The sequence below is a fragment of the Ursus arctos genome, unplaced genomic scaffold (genome assembly GCF_023065955.2).
Source record: "Ursus arctos isolate Adak ecotype North America unplaced genomic scaffold, UrsArc2.0 scaffold_12, whole genome shotgun sequence".
NCBI classification, from domain to species: Eukaryota; Metazoa; Chordata; class Mammalia; order Carnivora; family Ursidae; genus Ursus; species Ursus arctos.
Genome location: NW_026622786.1, coordinates 63586222 through 63613016, shown reverse-complemented (window position 1 = coordinate 63613016; position 26795 = coordinate 63586222). Strand labels below are relative to the sequence as shown.

At 45.0% G+C, this 26795-nt stretch overlaps 2 protein-coding genes across 3 annotated transcripts in view; one reads left to right on the top strand and one right to left on the bottom strand.

Annotated features, from left to right (window-relative positions):
• Nucleotides 1-26795, bottom strand: part of TUT4 (terminal uridylyl transferase 4) — a 188275-nt gene that overhangs the window by 155349 nt on the left and 6131 nt on the right. The gene's annotated exons all lie outside the window — the stretch shown is intronic.
• GPX7 (glutathione peroxidase 7) overlaps nucleotides 5061-26795 on the top strand; it is a 34405-nt gene continuing 12670 nt past the window's right edge. Inside the window, exons 1-3 of one of the 2 annotated variants that reach the window (XM_026498079.4) lie at nucleotides 5061-5277; nucleotides 9818-10079; nucleotides 11690-12556. In XM_026498079.4, the coding sequence (XP_026353864.2) occupies nucleotides 5143-5277; nucleotides 9818-10079; nucleotides 11690-11853 (561 nt within the window). In that variant the 5' untranslated portion in view covers nucleotides 5061-5142 and the 3' untranslated portion in view covers nucleotides 11854-12556. Of the gene's footprint in view, nucleotides 5278-8000; nucleotides 8379-9817; nucleotides 10080-11689; nucleotides 12557-26795 lie in introns of those variants that run through there. The other variant, XM_057310797.1, reaches the window with a different exon arrangement.

Genomic DNA, 26795 nt, shown 5'->3' with positions numbered 1-26795 from the left:
CAACATTCAAAAACTACATCATCACGAACCTGAAATCATGACCAGAGCCGAAATCAAGAGTCAGACACTCAAACGACTGAGCCATCCATGCACCCCCCCTGCTTAAAACTCTTTAATGGCTAACATCTCAGATTCCAAGCCAATGTCTTTACAATGGCTTGTAAGGCCCTACAGTACCAGCTGCTCCCACCCCATTACCTCTCTAGCGTCATCCGCTGCTACTCCTCCCCTCATCCACTCCAGCCACACTAGCCTCTTTGCAGTTCTCCAGATACACCTGCCTGCTCCCACCACAGGGCCTGTGGACTTGCTGTTTCCTCTATCTGGAATGTTGCTCTTCTACTAGTTTTCCCCATCGTTTGCTCTCTTTCTTCAGGTCTTTGCTCAAATGCCACTTTCTCAGTGAGGCCTCCTGATCATTTGAATTAAAGTTGCAAAATCCTGCCATCCCCCCACCATTCACCACCACATTCTCTGTCCCTCTCCCCAGTCATCACCATCTAATGTACTATGTGTTTCATATTATACATTTCAGTTATTATTCTTTTCCCCCTACAAGAATGTAAGTTCAAGAACTATTGTCTTTTTCTTTCTTTTTTATTTTATTTTTTTTGTCCTATTAACTACTGTATTCCTAGCCCTCAAAACGTGTTTTGTTGGGGTGCCTGGGTGGCTCAGTTGGTTAAGTGTCTGCCTTCAGCTCAGGTCATGATCCCAAGGTCTGGGATCGAGACCTGCATCCGTCTCCCTGCTCAGAAGGGAGCCTGCTTCTCCCTCTCCCTCTGCTGCTCTGCCTGCTTCTGCTCTCCCTCTGTCACATAAATAAATAAAATCTTTTTTAAAGATGTGTTTTGTAGATAGTAGGTGATCAATAATTTGAGGAATGAACAAAACACTAACGAGTATTCTAAATACCCATAAAAAGCTTCTTTGAAGTTATTATGGGGAAAAGGAGTACAGGCTATTCAGGAGTGAGTCCCCTACCCTTTCAGGCACTCAGCTAACTCTGTGTGCATTTGTGTATGCCTGTGGGTCTCCCCCTTGTATAGATAAACCGCTTGGAAATAGCTGTACTCTTGGAAACACAAAAAATTCATAGCGGACTGAAAACAAAATGACAAAATATACACTGATAGCTAAAATCAATAGCATCTCATATCAGATTCTAGCATAGACAAGAAATAAAAGTCACCAGAAGTTTCAAGAAAAATGAATATTTGCTGAGCAGCTAGTGTATGCCAGGGGAACAATGATGATTCTGATATGGTCCAGCCTGCTCCAATGGCTGATGGGGAAGATGGCCATGGAAACAGACAACTACACAATATTATCACCAGCCCACCAAGAGGAAAATATACTAGCTACAAAGGCATCAGAGAAGAGAGAGTGATTAAGTGTAGTACCAGAGGAAGGTGATATCTGATCTGGGTTCCCATGCATGAATAGGGGAGGAGGATAGGCCCCAGAAGAGAAATTTTAGTAAGAAACATTTCATCACTATTTTTTTTTTCCTGCTTAGTAGAAATGCCTACCCATCTGGATTTTAACAGGAAATAACTTAGCCAAGCTTGCAAAACTCTAAGTTGTATGGAGCAGAATTTGAGAACTCATGGTTATTGGGACATCCAGGGAGAGGCTGAGTGAAAGGGACAGATGGCAGGAAGGGAGATCAACATCTTCATGGGGCATAGCAAAGTGGGAGCCATTTAATACCACAGAAGCATCACAAGTGACGGCTCCCACGGTGGGGTGGGGGTGGGGGAGGGAGTGGGAATGGCAGGAGCACTTTATTTCTGTCTTGGCACTTGCCGGGAGCACCTTTTCTCCTTTTCCTCCTCTCCTTGATAATGTTGTCTGCTCCAGAAGAGAGAGGCCACTTGGCAGATCAGAAAGGTCTCATGTTCTGAATATGAAGGCCTGGATTTGAGTTTCATTAACTATGTGATCTTGTGCCCACCTTCCAAAACTTCGCTTATCACAGCATAGAGTGAAGTCCAAGCTCCTTGGCTTAGCACTTAAGACCCTTCTCCATCTGGCCCCTGATGACTATTCCAATTTCATCTACCCTCTACCCTTCTCATCCCAACAGCCAAGCAGAGTCTTGTTAAGACTCTGTGTCTTCAGACACCGCTCTCTCAAGCTGACATTTTGCCCTCCTCTTCCCCAAACTGGAGAATTCCCATTCCTCTTTGAAGACATGATTCTGTTGTTACCACCTCCAGGAAGACTTTCCTAACTGCTAGGTTAGCAACTGCCTCTAGGCCTTAAAAACCCAGAGTTTCCTTTACCTCAGTGTCTAGAACACATGTGCTCTTTCCCGTTTCTATGCACTGTCTTTGGAACATCATAAGACTCTCTGCCACTCCCCTGCTTTAAAAAACAACAACAGTGGACACTTGGGTGGCTCGATCAGTTAAGCGTTGACTCTTGATTTCAGCTCAGGTCCTAATCTCAGGGTTATGAAATCAAGACCAGGTGGTGGGTGTGGAGCCTGCTTAAGATTCTTTCTCTCCCTCTCCCTCGGCCCCTCTCCTCTCCCCATCTAAAATATAAACAAACAAACAAATAACAACAGCAACTAACCACCCTCATTTCTTGGCTGAAAGACCATAATCTTTACTGTGGCCTACCAGATACTATGTGACCTCACCCTTACCTGGCTCATCACCTTCCCCTCTCACCCTTTGCTCTCTCTGCCCCAGCCAGACTAGCCTTCTTTGCTTCTCAATGCACCATGTTTCTCTCTCCCTCAGGACCTCTGCACTTGCTTCCTTGCTTCAACCTGGCTACTTTCTATTTATTCTTCAGAGGGCAGCTCAAACTTTCCTTCCTCTGGGAAGCCCTCCTTACCTGGCTCCCCTTCCCCTACCAGGCTAGTTTAGGTGGTACTTAACACAGTAGTAATTATAGACTTATTTATGAATTAGTTAATACCTGTCTCCCCCTGGGTGGGGACGATGCTGTCTTGCTCATCATTGCATAAGAGGCACCTACAGCAGAACCTGGCACAGACCAGGTGCTCAGTAAGTGTTTGTTCAATGACTGTAGGAGTGCTTAGCCCTTGCCACATTACATCAAATTTCCAGTTTACCTGGTTTCTCATGAAAGAGACCGTTGGCTGCCTCCATTTTGACCTCAGGTTTTCTAGTTGGGTTCTTTTTTCCATTTTGCCTCTTGGCTCAGATGGAAGACCTTGCAGGCAAAGCATCCCCTGATGGGAACACAAACTACCCTCCCAAGTAATCAGGACTGCCCTGAGCCAGCAAGATCCTGACCATGACTGACTCCAAGACAATGATTATTTGAATGCCACTGCCTACCTGCATGTACCCACCCACTTTTGTCCCACATTTTCCTTATATAAACCTGGAAGTACTTTTGGCACTTTGGAGATAGTCTTTGAGAGGTGAGTCCACTGTCTTCCCGGTGTTGGCCTCACTAAAATAAACTCCTTTCTCATCTCAACACCACTCATCTCCCTGCCTTTGGATTTTGTCAGTAACAAGTGGCTGAACTTGGTCTGTTTGGGACCCCTGGAGCCAGGGGCTCTTTCACCCCCGAGCCTGGGCTACACTCTCACTGCAGCCTGTGAGCGCCCAAAGAACTAGGACAGCATCAGCACCCAACACCACGCTTGGCACTTTGTGGGGCTCAGTAAGGGTTTTCCGAGTGTGGGAGACACTGTGATGTGCCGCCCGGATTCCCCATCAGTAAAGATCTGAGACACCAACTGCTGGGAGTGCTGTCAGTGGAAAGCCTTTAACTGTCAGCCCCTCCAGGGACAGGATCACCTTGGCTCCTGTCACGCCCCTACCCAGATGGCCCCACATCCAACGACTGGTAAAGCAGGGATATGAAGCCGTGGCCTGGCCATTTTAATTTATCTGCGGACTACTCTGATGGGCCATTCTAGCTCCAGAGTCTCCATGGGGTCAGCCAAGACTGTCTTGGGCCTGCAAGCAGCTCTGGACTTGTGCCCGCTCCTGTTCCCTCCGTCCCTTCCACAGGTGCTGATCCCAAGGGTGTTCCCTAATAAATTCCTGCACCGTAACCTCCATCTCAGAATCTGCTTCCCCAAAACCCAACCTCCAACAGGCCCTCTGTCTTGTCTTCCCTTTCTCTGTGCCATCTCTCTCAGGGAACATACATTCATTCACCTAAAGTTTGTAGGCACCATTCAGCTGACAAAGCGTTTTGAAGTGATGTGGACCAGGAGCAAATGGTCAAGAAAGAATTCTTGAGACGTTTTTGGTGCAAAAAGGTGCTTTTATTAAAGCACAGGGTCAGGACTTGTGGACAGAAAGAGCTGCTCTGGGGTTGTGGGGAGTGACTGATGATATCCTTTTTAGTTAGTGGGAGTTAGGGATGGCATAAGTCTCTAAAGAATTTGGAAGTAAAGCTTTCAGGACCTTGAGGGGGGCTAGCTGCTGCTAAGATACGGTTATTTACTACTGCCTAGTAAAACATCAGTCATGAGACCCTTCAGATGTCTATCAGTGGGCCGTATGCTCAGGAGGTAATTGCAAATATATCTTGGGTAGTGTTTTCAGCAATGGGGGAAGTGACACTAGTAAGAGCAAAGCTATAATGGTAAAGCAGTAAGTCCTGGAGAGAGCTGTAGGAGTTTTCCAATCTGTAAGCCTCAGGAATTCTGCCTGGAGACTGCCAGCAGCAGCAAAGTCTGGCCTTTGTTTTTCTATTACTCCCATTCTATATTGTCTGGCTGCGTCAGGAAGGGAGGCTAGCTAGCCCCACTGAACAGTTGGAGAAGCCGAAGCCCAGAGAAGTGGCATAACCAGCTTAAGGCCACTGAGCTCATTAAGAGTTGAGCTCTCAGATCCAGTTTTTCACCTCTCTTTCCCTACCAAGTTGCTGCATCCTGGAATGAGACGGAGCCTCACTGCTACTGATCCCAATGGTCTGTGGTCAGAATCCCCAAACCATGGCTCTGGGGTCAGGGAACGGTGCAGGTGAGGAGACTGAGGTCCAGAGCCCGGTGCTCCAGCGCCAGCGGGGCAGAAGGCGAGGGGGCGCGTCCATCCTCCCCAGCAGCCGGCGCCGGAGCCGCCTCCGCCCGCCCCCCACGCTGGGTCCCCCCGCCTGGATTTTGCCCTCGCAGCGCCGGCAGCTCGGGAGCCAGTCATGGTGGCTGCACTGGTGGCGGCGTGGCTGCTCCTGTCGGCCGCGGCCTGCGCGCAGCGGGAGCAGGACTTCTACGACTTCAAGGCGGTCAACATCCGGGGCAAGTTGGTGTCGCTGGAGAAGTACCGCGGCTCGGTGAGTGTCCGCCCGCGGGGCCTCGGCGCCGCCCCGGCAGGGCCTGGTGCTCGAGCCCCGCGGCCCGGGACCCTGCAGGTGTGGCTCCGAGGGGCCTCCGCAGCCCTGCCCTGGCTCCCGCCACCCCAGGCATTCCCCACGGGGTGCGGAGCCCCCAGATCCTGCGCTGAGTCTGTCCCGCGACGACGTGGCACGGCCCTGGCGCGCACTGAAACCCGAAACTCTCCCAGCCGACGCCGATTTCCCTCCCAGCGATTTTGGGTATTGGAGTCCAGACCTCTCCCAGAGGCTGCTCGCCTCGGCCCAGCCTTTGTCCTGCACGGGTCGGAAAGCACCCTGGCATCCTGGCGCCTTTGTCTCTCCCACCCCCAGCCCCGCGTCTGGAGCTGGGGTTGTTGCTGATATTGAGTTGAATGAGAGCACTGTGAAAATGAATGTGCAGTGTAGGGAAAGTTAATCAGATGCACGGGGACCTTACACAGATCTTCCTTTAGAGGGAGGGGACACTAAGGACCCGGAGAGGAAGGGTATTTGCACAGGGCCACACATCTCTAGAAAGCACAGAGCGTGGAGGAGAATCACCCTTCCATCTGTGGACTTCTCTGGGCAAACTCTACGATGGAAGCTGGGGCTGAGCTACAAGAGTCACCCAGGCTCACTGCTATCTCCTTATCAAGAGGGAATCTCAGCTCAGAGAGTACTCAGACAGAAAATGTGCCTGGGTGAGTCTTTAAAACGAGAGAGAGTTTTGGCAAGACCAAGAAGAGCATTCCAGGCAAAGAACTGTTCATACCAAGGCTCAGAAGCAAACAGCAAGAAGGATGGAGGAGGGGTGGGTGGGCTTCAAGCAGTTCTGCTTGCAGGAGTATAAAGCATGAGGCTGAGCAGTGTAAGATGAGGCTGAAGAGAGTAGGGAGGGCCCGAGAGGAGTCTTGAACACTATATTCAAAGGCCTAGATGTGGCACTGTGTGTAATGAAGAGGGCTCCAAGTCCATTTCTCAAGATGGACCTGAGACAAAAAAAGAAGAAAAGAAAAGATGAATCTAGGTAGGGCCTTTATGTGGGAAAGGTGGGAAGTTGGTGATGGACACATAGGTACAGAGTTCAGATTTGGATGGACCGCACAAAAATGGCTATCAGCACTCTTCTCCTGGGAGGAAGTCTTTAGTGAAGAAAGTACTTTCTAAATCTTAAAATGCCCAGTTACACTGGGAGTCCTGGGGGCAATATTCCTTGTCCCCCAAGGTGTATTTCAAATGAGATGACAGTGTGGAAGTGATACGGGAAACAAAGGCAAAAGAAAAAATTAAATTTCCTTATGGCCTACAGCCCATGGACAAGTCCTTGAACAGGTAGAGTGATCTTCTTGGAGCTCAGCTGCCTCAATGTTGACACTTCGCTAAGGGCAAAAGACAATCTTAGCCTGACCCCCCAGGATCCTGTGAGTCTATTTTAACATATAAAAATTCCTTTGGAAACTTCCTTTATCTCTACCCTCCAAGATGTTAGCAATCATCCTCCAAGCAAATGACCAACTGATACACACCTGAAGGGTCTCATGTCTGAGTTTTTACTAAATAGTAATAAATGACCTTTTCCCAACAATGGCTAGCCCCCTCAGGATCCTGGAAACCTTTTTTCCAAAATACCTTGGAGGCTTGCGCTATCCCTACCCCCCTCCCAACTTGAAAGTACGTAATGAACCACTCCTCATGATCCCAGAGCAGCTCTTTCTGTCCACAGGTCCTGTCCTCGTGCTTGAATAAAAGCACCTTTTTACACCAAAGACGTCTCAAGAATTCTTTCTTGGCCGTCAGCTCCAAACCTCAACATTTTCCTACATCAGAAGCACTTGGTAGAGTGCTCTGTTCCTATGTTAGGTGGGCCCCAGCAGGAAACTCATCTAGCACTGAGGACAAAGAGCCAATAAGAGTAGGGCCCATTCCCAGTCAGGCCTCTCCTTCCTTCTAGGGCAGCTTGACAGAGAGCCCCAGGTTTAGCACTTGACCAGCTCTGCTATTCATTCATTCATTATTATTGAGCACCTACTCCCTACTAAGTACTAGGCTGGTCCTTGGGATACAGTGGTGTACAGACAAGTTTCCACTTTAATAGAGCTTATATGAAATGGAAAAGAGAGAGACAATAAACAGGAACAGAGAAATGAACAAGGTAATTCCTAGTACAGTGGTACTAAGTGCTAAGACATAAATAGAACAAAGTCTATTTATTTTCAGAAGTAACAAGGCACTAGGAATGTGAGGAACAGAAATCTTGGAGAAAAATGACTCAGAGCAGTGATCCCAGAATTCTGGGTGTTTTAAAACTCTAGGTCATTGGTAAATCCTAAAAAGCATGGGAGTGAGAAGCCAAGAAATCTATCAGAAAGAAATTGAAAACAAACAAACAAACAAAAGAACAAAGTCGCATACCTACTAAGAGATATAGGGAGAATTTGAACCCAGGCAGTCCAGCTCCAAAGCCTAAGCCCTTAACTGCCAGGTTTAAAGGGAAATCAGGAATAGTCAGTCCAAGGAAACTGTAAAGGATTCTGTGAGTTAACCCAAGCTGGGTCCACCACTGGGACAATAGGGTCATTCATTCACCTGTAAATAATTACTGGCTCAGTATGTGTATTTTACCACAGTCTTTTTAAAAAATTGAAAAAGGTTAAAAAAAAAAAAAATTGAAAAAGGTTTACTGGCTCCCAGTACCTGTGTGGCAGTGGGTCCAACCCTGGAGACAAAGCCATGAGCAAGAGTATATGGTTTGTGCCCTCAGGCTAACTGGGAAGGCTGTCATCTGGACCAGTGTTGAGTATGGATGAATAGATGGCCACCTGGGAATGTGCTTGTCTAGAGTGTGAGCTTACGTACATGTAGGCCTGAGTGAGGCGTGTGTGCAAATGGTTTGTTTACTTCTATGTGTACACCTGAGTCTGTATCTATGTTTGGATATACATATATGTAAATTAACTGTGTATTTGGGTGTGTCTGTCCATCCATGTTTTGGTCACTTTAAGGATAAACTTTTTGTTTTCAGGTATGGAACTCGAAGCAGAACTTCCCTCCTTCCAAAAGAGTGGGCAGACGCACAAGATGTAGGTTAAAAATAAGCAAACTTTAATGCTTTCATTGTCCAGGGATCCAGCAGAGAAGAAAGAGGAAGGCCGCTAACTAGGGAAGGGAGTTAGGGTCCTAGTTTCTCACCACCACGGGCAGAAAATGACATGCTGACACAAATGAGGGAGATTGTCCTAATGGCCTATGGCCCCATAGGATGGGTCCTTCCTTATCTGGTGGAGGCAGGGTAGGGGAGTTGTAACTCAAGGGTTCTCATCATCCTGCCAAGTAGTTCTCAACTACTCCAGGAGACATACAACGTTTGGAGACATTTTTGACTGTCAAAACTAGACATCTAGTGGGTAGAGGCCAGGGGTGCTGCTAAATTTCCTACAATGAATAGGATAGCCCCTGCATAATAACGAATTATCTGGCCCCAAATATCCATAGTGCGGAGGTTGAGAAACCCTGTCTAGCCTGAGCAGTTTGTGCCTGCACATGTCCAGTGCCAGGCTGCCTCTGGGAGGTGGCCCTCTTTACAGAGCCAGCAAGTATAATCCCCGCTCTTCTAAAAAAGTGGCCAAAGAGATAGGGCTGGGCTGCCCAGACACAAGGTAAGATTTAAGAATTCTTTAACAATGTATAACTAGAGGCTAAAAACAGCACTGGTGCCAAAATTCTAATTGCGGTATTATAATTGAGTTCCATCAGCCAGCTTTGTATTTATCACCTAAAGGCTATAAATAAATGCATTTATTATAAGGTGATAATAAAGTTAAGTATTAGTCTAGTGACTCAAGAAAGTGATATTTGTGTGCTGGGATGGATTGCTCTGGGGTCCTTTTACGAAGAAAACCCATGTCTGTCTATATACCCACGCAGGTGACTGTGTAGGTGTGCACATTAACTTACTCACTCAGCACACACTTTCTGCTTTCTTTTCCATATGTTAAGCCCAGGAGGGAAGCAGGCATAGCTCCTGCCTTCATTGGGTTCACAGTAGGCTTAGTACAAGGGAGACCATATAAAGTGATGAGTGCCAGTTGACTGAGCCAGAAATTGAACCCAGATCTGCCTTTCCACTCCCCTGCATTACCTCCTGATTGTGAGCTCACCAGCGTGTGCTCCTCTCTCTGTAAATGTGTTGTGTGTGTTTGTGGGCATGTGTGATGTGTGCTGATATATTTTTGTATCTTGGGGCATATGCATCCCCATTTATGGATATTGTATTCTTATTCTCATGAATGGTCATGTATGAGTATGCACACATACCTGTAAGCCCCTGCATGTTTGATTTCATTTGTGCCTGTGTGCATATGTTCATGTATCTGTGAGAGGATTGCACGTGTATGTATGTATACGTTGTGCCTTATTAATTGGTTGGGGGGGGTCACCGTGTGGGTCTGTCAGGTCATGTACAAGTGCATGACTTATCACTAAGTTGTGTATGTGTCTGGGTTTTGTTTTTGCCACCCAGGTGTCCCTGGTGGTGAACGTGGCTAGCGAGTGTGGCTTCACGGACCAGCACTACCGAGCCTTGCAGCAGCTGCAGCGGGACCTGGGGCCCCACCACTTCAATGTGCTTGCCTTCCCCTGCAACCAGTTCGGCCAGCAGGAGCCTGATACCAACAAGGAGATTGAGAGCTTCGCCCGCCGCACCTACAGTGTTTCTTTCCCCATGTTTAGCAAGGTCGCAGTCACCGGCGCTGGTGCCCACCCTGCCTTCAAGTACCTGATCCGTGAGTCCTGATCCTTTCCCTCATCTTCTGGTAGCTGGCTGAGGTCATGGCTCCTGGGGCAGCAGGAGCCACTGGCTGGCTGGGTGACCTGGGGCCCCTTCCAGACCCCTGCATGTAGGTTCATGGTCTGTTCCAGCACTAATCTTTGAGGATGCGCTGAGAGATATTCCTGCCTGAAAATATTTCTAACCCCCACCCTGCCCCGCTGCCTTGAGGTTCTCCCTCAGAGTTACTCTTACAGACTTCTCCGGGATCCTGTTTTCATATGCAGGGGTTCTTAAAAGGAGACCAGGCCCTCAGATTCAGTCAATGTGAATTAGTTAAGCTTATGGACTTAGGATAGAGAAACCAAGGCACAGACAGGGGATGCCACATGCCTGGAGAAGGCTGACCAAGACCACTGACAGGTATCTCCTGTCCTGAGTTAGGAGCAAAGTTTGTAGCCCATGGGAGGCAAACCTTTGGAACCAAAAATACCAGATCTTAATATTTCAGAAATAGATCCCTTCTGCATCCCCAGGAGCCTCAGAACCACAAGATGGGGTCATGGGCCAAGCTTGTCATTATGGCCCTGTTTCCTCCCTTGGGCCATTCTCTTCCTTTGGGGGCTCCATTTCTGCCTTCTAGTCCATGCTGCTGACTGCCTTCATATCCCTCACTACCACCCCCCATTCGCCTGGAGGAGTAAATGAAAAACAACAGTGCAGCACACAAAAGATCCCTTACTGAGGCAGACTTGAATTTTGCTCTATGGGTCAATCCTAATATTTGCTTTTTTTCCCCCTGTGTGTTTTTATTAGTACCTTTCCAGTTCCCATAGTTATAGATCAAACCTCACACTGCTTTAGAAGCAACTGGGGAGCTCTTAAAAGTGGTTTAGACTAGACTTACTGAATCAGGACCCAAGAATCTGTTTATTTTAACCACCCCCATCATACCACCACCACCACCACCATGATTCATATGCAACCAGTCCACAGACTAACATTTGGAAACCGTTAAGATTTCATTTGAGAATAGGGTGTAGACTATTCAATTCAGTAGTTTGAGATCATTAAGAAAGGAGGATCTGATACTGCTTTATCAAGCATTTCACAGAATCCTAAAGCAGTAGTTCTCAACCTTGGGGCCATATTGGTATTTTCTGAAGAGCTTTTAAATAATACTGATGTCTGAATCTTAACACCAGAGATTCCGATTTAAGTAATCTGGTGTGGACTGGGCATCAGCATTTTGTTTTATTTTATTTTATTTTATTTTACTTTATTTTATTTTATTTTATTTTTTTGAAAGAGAGAGAGAGCGAGCACATGCACAAGCAGGGGGAGGGGGCAGAGAGAGAGAGAGAGAGAAGCAGACTCCCTGCTGAGCAGGGAGCCCAATGTAGGGCTTGATCCCAGAACCCCAAGATCATGACCTGAGCCGAAGGCAGATGCTTAACTGACTGAGCCACCCAGGTGCCCCACGAGCATCAGGACTTTTAAAAGTTCTTTAGTTAATTCTAACTAACAGAACCACTGCTTCAAGGGAAGGATGGACACTGGTAGTGGAATTCCAGGAGAGGGGATACAGGGAAGCACACTTTGCTCTCCTTCTTCCTTTTTCTCTAGAGACTTCTGGGAAGGAGCCCACCTGGAACTTTTGGAAGTACCTAGTGGCCCCAGATGGAAAGGTAGTAGGGGCTTGGGACCCAACTGTGTCTGTGGAGGAGATCAAGCCCCAGATCACAGCACTCGTGAGGAAGCTCATCCTGAAGAAGCGAGAAGACTTATAACCACTTTCTCTCCTCTCCTACTTTCCCATCCCCCCCATCCTCCACCTTGAATGGGAGACCAAAGCAAACTCAGTGGTGCTCAATGGTGCTTAGAGGGAGGACCTATGGACTCTCCTTCCTCCATTTTTATCCCATCTACCCCATCACTCCTATGTGGGAAAAATTCTAGTATTTGGATTATTTGAGTCTTAGAACAACCTATAGGAACTCTTGGCCAATGAGAGCTCTTGGCCAATGAATCACCAGCCAATAAGAACCTCTAGCCCATGAAAACATGTGGCAAATAGAAGTATATCAAGCAATAATCTCCTGCCTATTAAAAACTCTGTAAAATGGGACCAATTCCTACCTCACAGGGCTGTCGTGAGGATGAGGATGAAAGATCTATGAAAGTGCCTAGGGCAGTGCCAGCTCACTGGGAGGCATTCAATAAATGGGTTTTTTGGCTTATAAACCAAAAAATATCTTGTAATCAATAAAAAGTTGTGCCCAACATGAATTTCCAGCCATTGAGAATCCAAGCCAAAGATTTATTTGTTGTTACAATTGTTTTCCTCTGTATCATTTTTTTTAAATTACAAAAGTAATAGAAATAGATTGTAAAATAATACAGGATGATATAAAATAAAAATGAAGATATCCCCCTTGTTTTCTATATCTCACTCCCGGAGGTAAATAAATACTGTTAGCAATTTGGTACAAAGACTTCCTAATTTTTTTTATCAAGCCAATAATTATTGCCCAATAAGAATTCACTGACCAAAAGTATACTATAATAACAAATAGGCAAAGGATATGAATAGATAATTCACAGAATAATGTAGATGGATAATAAGGATATGAGAAGATTTTTAGCTTCATTAAAGTTGGTAAGATTTTTTTAAATGATAAGACCCATAGTTGGTAAGGATGTGGGGAAATGGGCATTCATAGTAACTGTTGGTGGGACAATGAACTGGCACAAGTTTTTAGGGGGTGATTTGGCAGTATCTTTTAAAACTAAATGTTCATGTCCTTTGATCCATCATTTCTCGTCCTAGAAGTCTCCCAAACTGTGCAAATATGTATGTACGTCGTTCATAATAGTGAAAATTGGATGCAACCCTGTATCCATCAATATGGTCTGATAATGAATTATGGTACAAATCCAAATGGTACACTAATACAGTTATTAAAATGAATGAATTAGGGGCACCTGACTGGCTTAGTCAGTAGACCATGTGACTCTTGGTCTCAGGATTGAGTTCAAGCCCCACATTGGGTGTAGAGATTACTTAAAAATATAATATTTTTAAAAATCTAATTCATTCATTTTATTTTAATTTTTTTTTAGATTAAAAAAAAAAAAAACGTTAAGTAATCTCTACACCCAACATGGGGCTTGAACTCACAACCTTGAGACCAGGAGTCACACGCTCTACTGACTGTGCCAGCCAGGTGTCCCAAAATGAATGAACTAGATTTCTTTTTTTTTTTTAAAGATTTTATTTATTTATTTGACAGAGATACAGACAGCCAGTGAGAGAGGGAACACAAGCAGGGGGAATGGGAGAGGAAGAAGCAGGCTCATAGCGGAGGAGCCTGATGTGGGGCTCGATCCCATAATGCCGGGATCATGCCCTGAGCCGAAGGCAGACGCTTAACCGCTGTGCCACCCAGGTGCCCCTGAACTAGATTTCTATATGCTACCATAGAAAAAGTTGTCCAAAAGTGAAGAAAGGGCAGCTTGTAAAACAGAATGAATACATACGCACCACACAAATCTAGTATAGGGGTACCTGGCTGCTCAGTCTGTAGAGCATGGACTCTTGATCTTGGGGTTGTAAGTCCAAACCCCATGTTGGGTATAGAAATTACTTAAAAATAAAATCTTTTTAAAAAAAATCCAGTATAAAGAAGTATAATATTTTTATCAAAATTTTTTGAGATTAAGTGAGAGGAAGAGAGAGGAATATAGACCAAACTATTTTTTTTTTTAAGATTTTTATTTATTTATTTGAGAGAGAGGGAGCATGGGAGGAGGAGCAGAGGGACAGGCAGACTCCCACCCCCTGAGTGCCGAGCCCGACTCCAGGCTGATGCGGGGCTCAATCTCAGGACCCTGGGATCATGACCTGAGCCAAAGTTAGATGCTTAACCAATTGAGCCACCCAGGTGCCCCTAGACCAAACTATTAATGGTGGTTGTCAATGAGGGAGTCAGGGGAAAGAGGGGATAACAGGAGACCTTCCCTGTCTTTGTTATGTATTTCTGTAATGTTTGAATTTTGTATGTAAAATATGTATTTCACTTTTATAGAAATATAAAAAGAGGCAGCTAAAAACTGAGATGATGGGCAAAGTCACTGATCAATAATTTATTAGCCAGTAAGAATTTCATGTCCACTCCTCCCAAGGTCACTCTTCTAGAAGACAGACTCAGATTTAAGTCCTGCCCCTGACTCACAGACTGAGCAAACTGTTGCCTCTTTGGAGGCATGGACAATGAAAGGGTTGAACTGTGCTTATAGTTCTTCCAGTGTCCCTTAATGGTACCTCTCAAAAGCTACCCAGAGTAAATGAAGGCTCTCTGTGAGCAGACCACAAGCCCCACTATGGTGGCCTCCAGCCTGCCCTTACACACTCTGCTCCAAGTTCCAGCTCTGCATATGCTGTGCACACACACACACACACAATGAAATGCAGCAATCACAGAAATGTTCGTGATGGACACCTCAGAACTACATTCTCCATGCCCCTCTTTCTAGGTTTTACCCCTTTCTCCTTTCTCTTTGAGTGCTCCTTCCTTCTCAGTATCTGTTGATGTCTCTTCCTCCTGCCCACTCCTACCTTGTTGGTCTTCCTTCGGGTGACAGGCTGGTCCTTCTTATCACTCCATGTGCTCTTTTGCAGCCATCTCATTTTTTTCTCATAGTTTTGACCACCATCAATGCCCTATTTTTTTTAAAAGATTTTATTTATTTACTTATTTACTTACTTATAGCTAGCTGGGGGAGGGGCAAAGGAAGATGGAGAGAGAATCTCAAGCAGACTCCAAGCTGAGCGTGGAGCCTGTCATGGGGCCGGATCCCTTAACCCTGAGATCATGACCTAAGCCAAAATCAGAAGTCAGGCGCTTAACCAACTGAGCCACCCAGGCACCCCACCATCTACACCCTACTGACACCCAAACCTCTACCTTGTATCTACCCTGGACTCATACTCATTTGCCTAGTGGGCATGTCTACACACATTTCAGTTCAACATGCCCAGAGCTAAACTCATCATCTCTCCCTGACACACCTCTCTCCCTTCCACTCAGCCTTCGCAGAACCCCAAAGCCTTTCCTTTCACACACCACTCACTCTCTACACTACTATTATTTAAGTGACTGTTCTCCTTTCTTTCCTTAGCACAGCACCTGGCCTTTAGCATATATAATTTAATTATAAAGTAAGCATTTTGAGCACCAGCTCCATGCTGTCCCTGACCAGAACCGATCTAGAAACCAAAGATAAGCAGTTTCCCCCAGAAATTTAGAGTCCAGCTGAGGATTTTGCAGTCACAAGTCGGCCTTTATTCCTATGCTTTGTCAGTGTTCTGCTGCTCCCATGTCCCCTCTAATGTGCAAGAGCTCCCTACGGAAAAAAAAGCTCACTTTAAATCCTTATCAACTGTTAAGGTAGTCATTGGCTAACAGGTATCTGCTAACAACTCAGTTTTAAATTAATCCCTTGTTAATCAGCTAACACTTGAGTAGTTAATATTTTATTTTCTACTGGCACTTTAGTTATCTTCTAACACTTTATTTATAAGCAATACACTTTATTTACTGGGTTTTATCTTAGCTCTTAGTAGTTCAGCTATTGCCAAGCCTTAATTATTAATCAATATTTTAGTTATCTGCTTAAATCTTATACTGATTGCTTAGCTATCTGCTATTAGTTTAGAGTAAATTAGCAAACCAGAGACCACCAGTTAGGAATTTAGAGAGGGGTCATTTCTGGCTGTGGATATGACAAAGTCCTTTGTGTTTGGCTGACCGCTCCTTCATCAACTGGTCCCAGGTCCTTCAAGAAAGGGAGGTCCATCCTCATTACTTTTTTACCTCTCTGAGCTGGGCTAGAGTGTGGTGAGAGGAGAGTATGACTATGAGGGTGCTTCCTGGAAAGTTATGCTTGGAAGGGACATTCATTCAACAAATATTTCTTGAGCACTGTTTATGTGTCAAGTTCTGCACTAGGTTCTAGGGATACATCAGTGAACAAAACAGGCATGTTCTCAGCTGCCGTGGCACTTAGAGAATAGTGGGAAAGACAAGCATTAAACAAATAATTATACCAATTATTATGTAATTATGATAAGCACCAGGAAGAAGTACAGGGAGGCTGGCATTGGAGCTACTCTGGAGTTCAGAGGTCTCCCTGAGGAATGGCATTTAAGTCAAGAGCTGAAATTTTATTTTATTTATTTAATTATTTTTAAGATTTTATTTATTTATTTATTTGAGAGAGAGGGTGCACAAGGTAGGGAGGGGCAGAGGGAGTGGGAGAAGCAGGCTCTCTGCTGAGCCAAAAGCAGATGCTTAACCTACTAGCCACCCAGGCACCCAAGAGCTGACATTTTAATAAGAGTTAGGGGAAAGAGGGGCACCTGGGTGGCTCAGTTGGTTAAGCGTCTGCCTTTGGCTCAGGTCATGATCCTAGGGTCCTGGGATCAAGCCCCGCACTGGGCTCCTTGCTCAGCGGGGAGTCTGCTTCTCCCTCTGCCTGCTGCTCCCCCTGCTGTGTTCTCTCTCTCTCTGACAAATAAATAAATAAAATCTTAAAAAAAAAAAAAGTTAGGGGAAAGAAGTGGGAAGTTCCTAAGTAGATAGAGGCCCTAAAGAAGGAAGATACTCAATAGGATGGTGACAGTGCTGCCTGGAGCCATGTGATAAGGTGAAGGGCGAGAGAGGTAGTCAGGGGCCAGATCAGTCAGGGCCTTGTGGAATCCAGGTGAAAAATGATAGTGACCTGACTTAGCGTAACAGAGCCTGTCTTCAGTCCTAAATCTGAAGGCCAGAAATAAACTCTGGGGCAGAGGCAGACTCTGAACTACTGATAGGAGAAGAGGCTGCTCTGCTGGCTGCCTGGAAGACAGATCACTATGGAGACGCCTGGGGTAGGCAGGCAGACCTGGCAGATCCCAGTTCCAGCAGGGCCAGCCTGGCAGTTGAGGGAGGGGACTGCCAAGGCCTGGGTACCTACAAATCACCAAGTGGACTCCACCCTGAGAGACTGCACGGCAGGTGGTCAAAGGGGTACATTTCAAAAAAAAAAAACAAAAAACAAAACACTGGCTTGGGTATAATAAAAACCTCTGCAGCTCCCCCTCTTCCCCACATCTCCTTTAGTCCCTACATCTTAGCTCTCACCTGTGGCTTTTACCACTTTGTGTTAGGATGGAGATTTGGCAACTATGACAGGAACCCAAAGTAAACACATCCTCAAATAAAATAAAAGTTTATTTCTATCCTATGTAAAAGCTGGACCTTTAGCCAGGTTAATGGCTCTGCCAGCCTTAGGATATTGCCATCATTTGCACGATCCAAGACAGCTGGCCACCTCAACACTATCTATACCTTTTTTTTTTTTTTAAAGACTTTATTTATTTATATTTTATTTTATTTATTGAGAGTGTGTGACCAGGGATGGGGCAGAGAGAGAGGGAGAGAGAGAATCCCAAGCGGACTCTGTGCTGAGCACAGAGCCCGACACGGGGCTCAATCCCACCACCCTGAGATCGTGACCTGAGCTGAAACCAAGAGTCAGATGCTCAACTGACTGAGCCACCCAGGCGCCCCTCAACCCTATACTTTTAAGTGAGGGCACAACAGTATATCCTACAGGTCAGAAGAACTTAACCAAATAGCCCTCAGACAAGGATCACTGAGAAATAAAGTTTTTATTTGTATGGCCATGTGCCCAGATGAAAATTGGGAGTTTCATTAACATAGAAGAAGGGGAGAACAAATAGCCCCAACAGTTAGGGGGCAGGAACAAAAAGCCCCACGTCTTAACATCTCTCAATTCTCTCCCCTCTCCTTCTTGCTACCATTATCCTAACTCAAGACTTCCCATCCTTCTAGCTCATCAGCTTGGTTCCAACTCCCTCCTCCAATCCATCCTTCACATCACAAGCTAAATGATGCTCCAGAAAGCACATCTGAGCCTATCATCTCACTGCTTCACTGAGTCCTCCATTCCTGTTCTTGGAGTAAAGGCTCAGTTCCTTAATCTGCCATTCAAAGTCCTTGTGCTTCATCTTCCTCTATTTCTTGCCATATTCTCCTTACTCCTTGCTCCCATTGCACAGGTAAAAAATTGTCTCACTTTCCTTAATTTGCTATATTGATATTGCCTTATCCCTCTTGTATTCTTTAAGAAATGCTTGGCTCAGAGTAGGTGTTTAAAGGCATTTGTCAATGGACTGACCTCATTGTCATCATCTGTGTTTCTGAATGTCCCAAGGACTGTCTGACCCCTGCATCGGGTAGACTCCTCCCACAGAAGGCGTGACCCATCTCAGTGAGATGGGAAAGCCCAGTCAGAAGACCCCTTCCTCTAATCCCTTAGAATATAAGTGCTCCACTCTGATCGCATGGCTAATTGAGCCCTGCTCATTGTTCTCCAGCGGGAGTGCCAGGGCCACCATCGTCTTTGGTACTAGTGATGATTATATGGGGCACTAAAAAATTATTTGTTGTTGGGGCGCCTGGGTGGCTCAGTCGGTAAAGCATCTCCCTTGGGCTCAGGTCACGATCCTGGGGTCCTGGGATGGAACCCTGAGTCAGACTCCCTGCTCAGTGGGGAGCCTCTTCTCCCTCTCCCTCTGCCCCTCCCTCCCACTTTTGCACTCTCTCTCAAATAAATAAATTAAATCTTTAAAAAATTATTTGCTGTTTACCTGAAATTCAATTTTAACTAGCCACTCTATATTTTATCTGGCAATCCTTCCCTGGATTGAACACCATGTAGTAGGGAGTTGAGCTAATAGCCTCTAGGATTCCAGGGCGTTCAACTCTAGGAAACAAAGATCCTAACTCTTCTGATTTACCTTGTTCCTCCCAATGAAAGCAAAAACTCTTTTCAGGATTAAAGTAGAAGAGCTGAGAGGCACCTGGGTGGCTCAGCCGTTAAACGTCTGCCTTCGGCTCAGGTCATGATCCCAGGGTCCTGGGATCAAGCCCCACATCAGGCTCCCTGCTTGGCGGGAAGCCTGCTTCTCCCTCTCCTACTCCCCTTGCTTGTGTTCCCTCTCTCGCTCTCAGTCAAATAAGTAAATAAAATCTTAAAAAAAAAGTAGAAGATCGGAGAACAATAGTTAACAGGTTAATTGACATGACCAATGACAATACCCACTTAGAAGCTGTGTAACCCTGGAACTGTCACTGAACCTCATGAAACCACCATCACTCCGTCTAGCCAATAAAAGAAAATCAAAATGTTACCTAATAAATACTGGGCACTGTGCTAGACACTTCTATGTGTTCTCTCACCTGGAATATTCAGAAAAACTAATGTATGAAAAGGCACTCTGTAAGTGGAAATGGGCTGTAACAAATATGAAACAGTATTATCATCAGTGTAGTACTTGTCTGCAGTTGATTTCCTTTACTGACTCTTGTGGGGAAAGAAGCTTCCCTATCTTGGTCACATTGCAGAGGAAAGACACTGCCTAGGACGTAAAATAAAGACAAGTGGTTTTTAATTAAGGGTGATTTTGCTCACCAGGGAACATTTGGCAATATCTGGGGACATTTTTTGTTGTCACAACTGGGGGATGGGTACTACTGGCATCTAGTGGGTAAAAGCCACAGAAGCTGCTAAACATTCCATAATGCACAGGACTGTCCACCACAACAAAGAATTATCTCAAAATGTCACTACGTTGAGAAATCCTAAGCCTACAGTATTGCAAAGCAGGATCACATCCCAGCTCTGCTGCTTAGCAGCTGGGTGACTCATAAGCAAACTACTTTACCTCTCTGGGCCTCAGTGTCTTCCTCTGGGATGTGGGGGATATTAATAGCACTTAATTCATAAGCCTATTGAGTTGATTAAATGCTAATACACCCACAAACCACTGCCATGTCTGACACATAGTAAATATCCAGTAAATGATAGTTCTTCTTTTGGTTATTTAGGGATTACTGTCTCCATTTAAAAGACAGGAAATTGAGGCTCAGAGAGGGGAACAGACTTGTCCAAGATCAAGAGAAAAGACAGTTCCAGCCCTAGGGTTGACAAATGTCACTAAGAATCTTCTGTAGACAAATGCTGTAGTTTTCTTGTGTGTGGACCTAATGTGAGACATAATCCTTGCTCTCAGCAAAGTGGAAGGAAGAGGAGGACTAACCTTTCCCGAGTGCTCACATACCTCTATCTCATTTCTATAAAGTAGGTATTTTGATTTCCATTTTACAGATGAGGCTAAGTAAGGAGTCCAAATTCTCCCAGGAAGTCAACTGCCAAACAGAGACAGGCTGATCTGGTACCAAAGTCCTTGCCTTTCCCTATTCTCTGCTTCCTGGACTCTGGTAACACTCCAGCTAGGACAGGGGGGTTAAGGTTAGAGACATAATCCTGGAAGACGCCAAGACATTCACTCCAGACTGCAGAAATCTTGGAGTAAATTCAGAAGTGGCGGATTGTGGGCTGAAAAGAACTGTGAATGTGAAAAATGCTTACTAACATGTAAAGTGCTGGATTCATGTTGAGACCAGAGAAGGAGGTAGTCAAAGGAGTGTTTCCTTGAGCTTTGGGGACTGACGGAACCAGGACAAAACCGACTGGGTCCCCAGATGAGTAGTTTAACCTCTCTAAGGCTCGATATATATAATACCTACATATTTATATATAAAATACTCATATTTCAGAATGATTTGTTCAGTTATTAATTGCTCCCTGAGACATAATTGACCTTTACGGCCATGCAGGTTTTGAAGATGTGCAGCAGAAGAGACAAGTGGAAATTGAAATCTGGCCTGAACTCTAATTACCCATCCTTACCTTTGGCATAGAGCTACATCAGGCCACAGGAAGGGTCACTTTTTTTTCTGATATGCACAAAGGAACAAAGGCAGTACAAAGCAGCAGCCCTGCCTTCAAGAAGAAGACCCTAAGCTGAATGCAGTGGAACTGGGGCTGAGGCAGGTACAACTTCCATCAAAGAGGAGCCTGAAGAGTAGTCTGAAGCTGTGATTGCTAAAAGAGATGATAGCACATAGAAGGTGCTCAATGAATGGTACATAAAGTCAGGAGAACACATACTGCAAAAAAGAATGATACCCGGAGAGCTGCTCAAAGAAAGGCTTCCTGCAGAAGGGGTTTCTTCGAGCTGGACCTTGAAGGGTGGAGAGGATTTAGATAAGCACAAGGGGGACTATATGAGCAAAAACTCGGGAGAGAAGGGTCTTTTCTCAGGTCAGACTGGTTAAATCAGAAGCTTCCTTTAGGAAAGAAAAGGCAGGTATAGCTGGAGAGATAGCGAGAGTTCAGATTTTATTTTTTATTTTTTATTTTATTTTATTTTTTAAAGATTTTATTTATTTGACAGAGAGAGACACCGTGAGAGAGGGAACACAAGCAGGGGGAGTGGGAGAGGAAGAAGCAGGCTTCCTGCTGAGCAGGGAGCCCAATATGGGGCTTGATCCTAGGACCCTGGGATCATGACCTGAGCTGAAGGCAGATGCTTAACGACTGAGACACCCAGTCACCCCTTTATTTTATTTTTTTAAAAGATTTTATTCATTTATTTGTCAGAAAGAGAGAGCACAAGCAGGGGGAGCAGCAGGCAGAGGGACAAGAAGGCTCCCCACTGAGCAAGAGGCCAATGCAGGACTTGATTCCAGGACCCTGGGATCATGACCTGAGCCGAAGGCAGATGCTTAACTGACTGAGCCATCCAGGTGTCCCGAGAGTTCAGATTTTAGAGGTAAAACTGGAATCACTGGGGCTACTCCAACAGCTCAGGACACATCTTTACAAAATCTCTGTTTATGAATATGTGGTGGAAAATAATCAAGTACACGGGGGGGAAAAAGAAAGAATTGCATAATCTGCCTCAAAACTCAAAAGAATTTTTTTTGACATTATACTAGAGATCCTAGACAATGTAACAAAACAAGGGAAAAAACTGAAAGGCATAAGCTGGAAAGAAAAAGTAAAACATTATTATTATGTTGCCTGTGAATAAATTACATTTTTATGTTAACATAAAAAATCTTAAAGTGGTCTACAAAAAAAAGCTACTAGAACTAATAAGTGAATTTAGCAAGCTCTCAGAATACAAGGTGAATACACAAAAATAAATTGTATTTCTACATACTAGCAACAAACAATTGTACAATCACATTAAAAATGTCATTTACAATAGCATCAAAAATAGAAAAGGGATAAATTTTACAAAATATGGGGGCGCCTGGGTGGCACAGCGGTTAAGCGTCTGCCTTCGGCTCAGGGCGTAATCCTGGCGTTCTGGGATCAAGCCCCACATCAGGCTCTTCCGCTATGAGCCTGCTTCTTCCTCTCCCACTCCCCTGCTTGTGTTCCCTCTCTCGTTGGCTGTCTCTATCTCTGCTGAATAAATAAATAAAATCTTTAAAAAAAAAAAATTTTACAAAATATGTACAAGACCTATACATAAGAGTACAAAGCACTCCTGAGAGAAACTACAGAAGAACTAAATAAATGAAAAGATATACCATGTTTATGGATTGGGAAACTAAATATTAAGATGTTAATTCTCTCCAAGTTGATCTATTAATTAAATGCAATCCTGAGCAAAATCCCAGCAGGGTTTTGGGGGGCTGAAATTGACAAACTGATTCTAAAACTTATATGGGGACGCCTGGCTGTCTCAGTTGGAAGAGTATTCAGCTCTTGATCTTCGGGTTGTGAGTTTGAACCCCATGTTGGGTGTAGATTGCTTAAATAAATACAATTTAAAAAAAACTTATATGGAAATGCAAGGACCTAGAATTACTAAAACAATTTTGAAAAATAAGGACAAAGAGGATTTTTACACTACCTGATTTCAAGACTTATTTATAAAGCCACAGAATGGTACTGGCTTAAGGATAGATTCAGATCAATGAAATACAATAGAGAATCTGGAAATAAATCCACACATTTATAATTGAGTTTTGACAAAGGTGTCAAGTTAATTCAATGGGAGAAAGGACAATTCCTTTCACAGGATGATTTTGGAACAATTGGATATCCATATGTATTTTTTTGGTAAGTTTTATTTATTCAAGTAACCTCTATACCCAACATGGGGCTTGAACTCACAACCCTGAGATCAAGAGTCACTAACTCTTTTGACTGAGCCAGCCAGGTGCCCTTGAAGATCCATATGTAAAAGTGCACTTCAACCACTGCGTCACAATAGACACAAAAACTAACTCAGAAAGATAAACATAAAACTTCTAGAAAAAAGGGGCGCCTGGGTGGCACAGCGGTTAAAGCGTCTGCCTTCGGCTCAGGGCGTGATCCCGGCGTTATGGGATCGAGCCCCACATCAGGCTCCTCTGCTATGAGCCTGCTTCTTCCTCTCCCACTCCCCCTGCTTGTGTTCCCTCTCTCGCTGGCTGTCTCTATCTCTGTCGAATAAATAAATAAAATCTTAAAAAAAAAAAAAAACTTCTAGAAAAAAAACACAGGAAGGCTGCTGGGAAGATGGAGTAGGAGGATTCTGGGCTCACCTCTTGCCACATGGGCACCTAGAGAAAACCCACATTGGCATAAATAACCCAGAAAGCCACCAAAGACTGGCAGAACAGACTCTCCAAAGCCCAACGTAGAAAAGAGGCTACAGCAAAGCAGATCCACCCCCTCTGATTGCTCTTGGCAAGATCCCATCAAAGCAGCACCACAAGCCTGGCAGTGTGCAAGCAGCCCAGACAAGGGCCAACACCACTCCAATGTGAGTCCTGCTCCAGGGAGAGGGGAAGATAACCACACACTGGTCTGACTGTGACCCTAGCAGTGGGCTGGGGACAGGCAGCTGGTCTGACTGCAGGCGCCACACACCAACAAAAGCTTCTCAGGAGACAACACAGGGAAGTGCCTGCAGGTTGGTGCTACTTCATCTCTGGCAAACACCTGGTCTTACTCAACTCAAGCCCAAGGCAGCCCTGGACCAGCCCACTAACACCACAGGCATCAGACTCTGCCCACAACAGGCAGAGAGCCATTACAGACTGGACTGAAGGCAAACACAGCTCTACCACAATGGAAGGACACCCTTGTAGCAACGGACACAGGAGATACCCCCAAAGCACCATTTTCTGGTGAAAAGGAGACATTGCACTGCAGGACCTCTTCTTCAGAAAACCACTACTTTCAAGTGTGAGAGACATAGCTGACTTTCCTAACACATAGAAACAGACACAACAATAGACAAAATGAGGAGACAGAGGAATATGTCCCAAATGAAAGAGCAAAATCAGAGCAAGAGACCTAAACAAAATGGAGATTAGTAATATGTCTGATTGTGAATTTAAAGTAATGCTCATAAAGATACTCACTAGAATTGAGAAAGGAGTGCAGGACCTCCATGAGACCCCCACCAAGAGATAGGAGATGTGAAAAAGAACCACTTAGAAGGGCGCCTGGGTGGCACAGCGGTTAAGTGTCTACCTTCGGCTCAGGGCGTGATCCCGGCCTTCTGGGATCAAGCCCCACATCAGGCTCCTCCGGTATGAGCCTGCTTCTTCCTCTCCCACTCCCCCTGCTTGTGTTCCCTCTCTCGCTGGCTGTCGCTGTCTCTGTCTCTGTCGAATAAATAAATAAAATCTTAAAAAAAAAAAAAAGAACCACTTAGAGCTATTGGACTCACTAAATGGAAATAAAAATAGACCACCTGGAATAAATAGCAAACAAGAGGAAGTAGAAGAACGGATCAACAACCTGGAGGACTGAGTAATGGAAAGTAATCAAGCTGAGCAGATGAGAGGTGGAAAAATATCCAAAATGAGAATAGACCCAGGGAACTCAGTGACACTATCAAGCATACCAGTCGCATGTTAGGGATCGCAAAAGGAGAAGAACAAGAAAAGGGGGCAGAAGATTTGTCTGAAGAAATAATAGCTGAAAACTTCCTGAATCTGGGGAAGGAAAGAGAAATCCAGATCCAGGAGGCCCAGAGGGCCCCCAACAAAACCAACCCAAAGAGGTCTGCACCAAGACACAAAATAAATAAGATGGGCAAAAGTAGTGATAAAGAGAGAATTATAAAAGCAGCAAGAGAAAGGAAAGCAGTTACATACAAGGGAAACCCCATAAGGCTATCAGTGGGTTTTTCAGCAGAAACTCTGAGAGTTTCTCTGAAGTTTCTCTGAGAAAGCAGCATGATATATTCTAAGTGCTAAAACAGAAAATCTACAGCCAAGAATACTCTATCCAGCAAGGTTTTCATTCAGAATAGAAGGAGAGGTAGAGTCTCCCAGAAAAACAAAAGTTAAAAAGCAAAACCAGGGGGCGCCTGGGTAGCGCAGTCGTTAGGCGTCTGCCTTTGGCTCAGGACGTGATCCTGGCGTTCTGGGATCGAGTCCCACATCGGGCTCCTCCACTGGGAGCCTGCTTCTTCCTCTCCCACTCCCCTGCTGTGTTCCCTCTCTCTCTGGCTGTCTGTCACATAAATAAATAAAATCTTTAAAAAAAAAAAAAAAAAAGCAAAACCAGCCATGTCCCCATTACACACGATGCCCTCAGCCTGTGGGTCCCAAATTCACAGTCCAGCCACCCTCCTGCCTGAGTCAGCATGCATGTCCTGCCACCTGCTCAATGCCAGTCAACACCCCTTCACCTCAGCTTGACAAGGACTCAAACTGACACTCTTCCCCTCAAATTCCAGCCCCTGTGCTCAAGTTTGTGGACAAAAGTGAGCATAATTATAACAGCAGAGGGAAGCAACCCAAATAATGACACTAATTCTGTGGACTATATAATAGATAAAAAGAGTGTGCTAGGCTGAGAACCTCTCCAACAAGCACATCAAAGAACAATATATACAGCATGATTCTGGTTAGTAAAAGAAGCAAACTCGGGAAAAATAAAACAAGATGAAATCAGAGAGGAAGACAAACCATAAGAGACTCTTAATCGCAGGAAACAAACTGAGGGTTGCTGAAGGGGAGGGGGTGGGAGGGCAGTGTAACTGGGTGATGGGCATTAAGGAGGGCACATGATGGAATGAGCACTGGGTGTTATATACAACTGATAAATCACTGAACTCTACCTCTGAAACTAGTAATACACTATATGTTAATTAATTGAATTTAAATTAAAAAAAAAAGGAACGCCCCCCCCAAAAGAAAACATAGGAGAAAATCTTTGCCATCTTGAGGTAGATAAAGACTTTTTTAGATAGAACCTCGCAAGCACAATCTTTTTTTCCTCAAGATTTATTTATTTATTTGAGAGAGAGGAAGAGAGAGAAGGAGAGAGAGAGAAAGAGCACATGTACGCACACAGAGGGAGAGGGAGAGGGAGAAGCAGACTCCCCACCAAAAGGGAGCCCAATGTGGGGCTTGGTCCCAGGACCCCAGGATCATGACCTGAGCTGAAGGCAGACGCCACCCAGGCGCCTCCCAGCAGCACAATCTTAACAGAAAAAAGTGATAAATTGGAGTATCAAATTTTTTAATTTCTGCTTTTTTTAAAAAAAGATTTATTTATTTATTTATTTATTTATTTGAGAGCGAGAGTGCATGAGCAGGAGGAGCAGAGGGAGAGAGAGTATCTGAAGCAGACTCTCTGCTGAGCGTGGAGTCCTACGGGGCTCAACCTCACCCTGAGATCAGACTAAGCTGAAAACAAGAGATGGAAGCTTAACCGGCTGCGCCACCCAGGCACCCCTAATTTTGGCTTTTTGGAAATCACCTTTAAGAAAATGAGAAGGCAGGGGCACCTGGCT